The sequence below is a fragment of the Vavraia culicis genome, assembly GCF_000192795.1.
Source record: "Vavraia culicis subsp. floridensis unplaced genomic scaffold supercont1.66, whole genome shotgun sequence".
Lineage (NCBI taxonomy): Eukaryota > Fungi > Microsporidia > Pleistophoridae > Vavraia > Vavraia culicis.
This window is the reverse complement of record NW_007360669.1, coordinates 20,920-23,305: the sequence shown is the minus strand read 5'-3', so window position 1 is coordinate 23,305 and position 2,386 is coordinate 20,920. Positions and strand designations below refer to the sequence as shown.

At 36.7% G+C, this 2,386-nt stretch overlaps 1 protein-coding gene across 1 annotated transcript; it reads left to right on the top strand.

Moving 5' to 3' along the window:
- Positions 1–1,139: 1,139 nt before the first annotated feature.
- Positions 1,140–1,613, top strand: VCUG_02478 (uncharacterized protein; the record flags this gene model as incomplete). Its single annotated transcript, XM_008077295.1, has 1 exon — positions 1,140–1,613. The coding sequence occupies one exon, from the start codon at positions 1,140–1,142 to the stop codon at positions 1,611–1,613; it is 474 nt and encodes a 157-aa protein (XP_008075486.1).
- Between the last annotated feature and the right edge of the window lie 773 nt (positions 1,614–2,386).

Below are 2,386 nucleotides of genomic sequence, written 5' to 3'. Positions count from 1 at the left end.
ATCTAAAACATTCTTATACTGCTCGCTCTTTAGTATCTCAGTCGTTGCAATTAATATCAATGCGTTTTTGTTAATCTGCGTGTGTCCTGTGATAAATCGGTAGCATTAATATCGTCTGCATAGCGCTATCGCAACTCTTCTGGTCGGATAATAACTCGATCGATAACGTATAGACACTTTTTTCCGAGTCATTCCAAATGAAAATGTGCAGAAAGTTCTTCAAAAACTTATATGCAGCAGAAAAAGACGAATTATGTGTGTCAAGCAGATAACACCTTGTTCCAGAAAAACATCCAATTAGAACAAAGAGCAAGACAGTTGTAAGATGTTGGCATCAGAAGAAAATTAGTGAGTTTTTATCCTCTCGTAATGCATCTGAATGTTTGCACTTTTGTTTATCGTTCAGTATCCATGGTGTCCTTATTAGGGTTAGAATGTTCAACACTGTTAATGATTATCAAACGCCTATACACCAGCAATGATACGTTTATAGCAAAAAATCACCTTACTTACCGTCATAAAGGTATTAAATCTGCCACTGTGTTGGTATATTTTCGTTGTTTTACGATGCATGGACGATGGCATTGATCATCCATCGTGTTTCAAATAGTGTAACTTGAGTTGCATTTTTCTCTAACATCTTTCGTGGTGCAAAGAAGGAGTCTGTGCATGGAACCAATTTCTTAGATGATCTACTATTTTCAAAATGAAAAGTGTCCAGTTTATGGACAAAAATTCCGAGCAAATAGTATTTATCGTACCAATGCTCTGTTTTATTCAGATGAAAGGGCGGTTCGGAGCAAGATAGTTTTGCCTTTTTGACGTAAATAGATTGTGAATTGTATTGTTTAAGGCTTCCTACTTATTGGTAGCACATTAACATACTACAGACATAGGTATAATATGTGATGTATCGCCTCATTTCCCCGCCAACACGCCGATTTAAACTGCAAAAAATATGTCCGTACTTGCTCCCGTATAAATACTTCTGTCATTATTTAAAAATAGTATCTGTTCATGTTTCTAATTGGTTAAGAGTTCGCTAACATGTTTATTCTGTCTCTAACTGATTGTCTCATTAGACCTCATCAAGAAATCTCAATCAGTCTGAAAAAAATACTTTTCGTCCCTCTAATCAGATGGCTACGCTCTACACAATCAATCAGTGGAAAAACGAATTAAGACATTTTGGGATCAAAATAGGCAGTGCATGGTATTTTTCCATGGAAGAAATATTGTATCTAAAGAAGAAGCATATCATAATGCATCATCCTCTGTTAACATCGAGAGCATATATCAGCACACGTAACAGTAGGGTTTTTCAAAAAGGGTTTACAGTTTATTGTCAGCTCAAGGAGAGCGGATACAATCTGATCAACAACCACTTATACTATCACACAAAGAATTTTAACCGAAAACACGAGTCATGTATCGGTACTGTGCAGTTTGTCCGTAAAAATGAAGACTTCGAGTTGATGAGCCGCGTGTTTGTCATTGTTTCTGATAATGAGTACTACATTTTGAACACTCAATTATGTGTATTGGATAAAAAACTGACAAAGAAGCTCATCAAAGATGTCAACACAGCACACGAACAAACGGTCATTATCTGAAGTATTTTTTGTGCCTGAGCAATTTCACATACAGCAAATGAATGCTCTTATGGTTACAAGCATCGCATGACAACAAGGTCTTACAAATGGCAGATCATGCGCACTGCGTTGTATTTCAGAAATGTAATGCTGATGTGATAGCTCACAAAAATGGATTATCTCGATTAAAAGATGTTGAACCAAAATTTTTAATGGATCACGTACTTTATTCTTTACAGTGGTACACTTACGACCTTTCCAAGGATGAGAACTTTGCACTATCTGACTTGAAAGTATGGTTGGCTGCAGATATGAACATATTTTGGCGAGATTTACATTTCTAAACATTGCATCAAGTGTGCAGGCACTTGATTGGTAAAAAGCTGATATAGGATCTAAAATCGATTATGATGAGACAGATCTGGACATATATACGATCACATTCTATAAGCTAGAACAGTAACTGTGGAGATTACTGCCAGAAGTGAATTCAATCAGCTTTTTAGAGCGCTTACTAACAAGCATTAACAGACACGCTCCCTGTCTGCTTGGATCAACCGTGATCGCTAGCCTTTAGTTCTTGATACAGCTGTAACCTGGATGTGGAACCCTTCTAGTCAGCAGGTTTATAAAATGCCATCACGTTTACTTCCCTACAATCGCGATAAATACTATTGATAGCATCGGGTAACAAACGCTCCATTGTTTCATCTTAAGTGCTGCAATTATTACCATCTCCTCTCAATGTTAAATAAAGCAGTGTTACTTCATAATCATTCTCCTGTTGATGTATG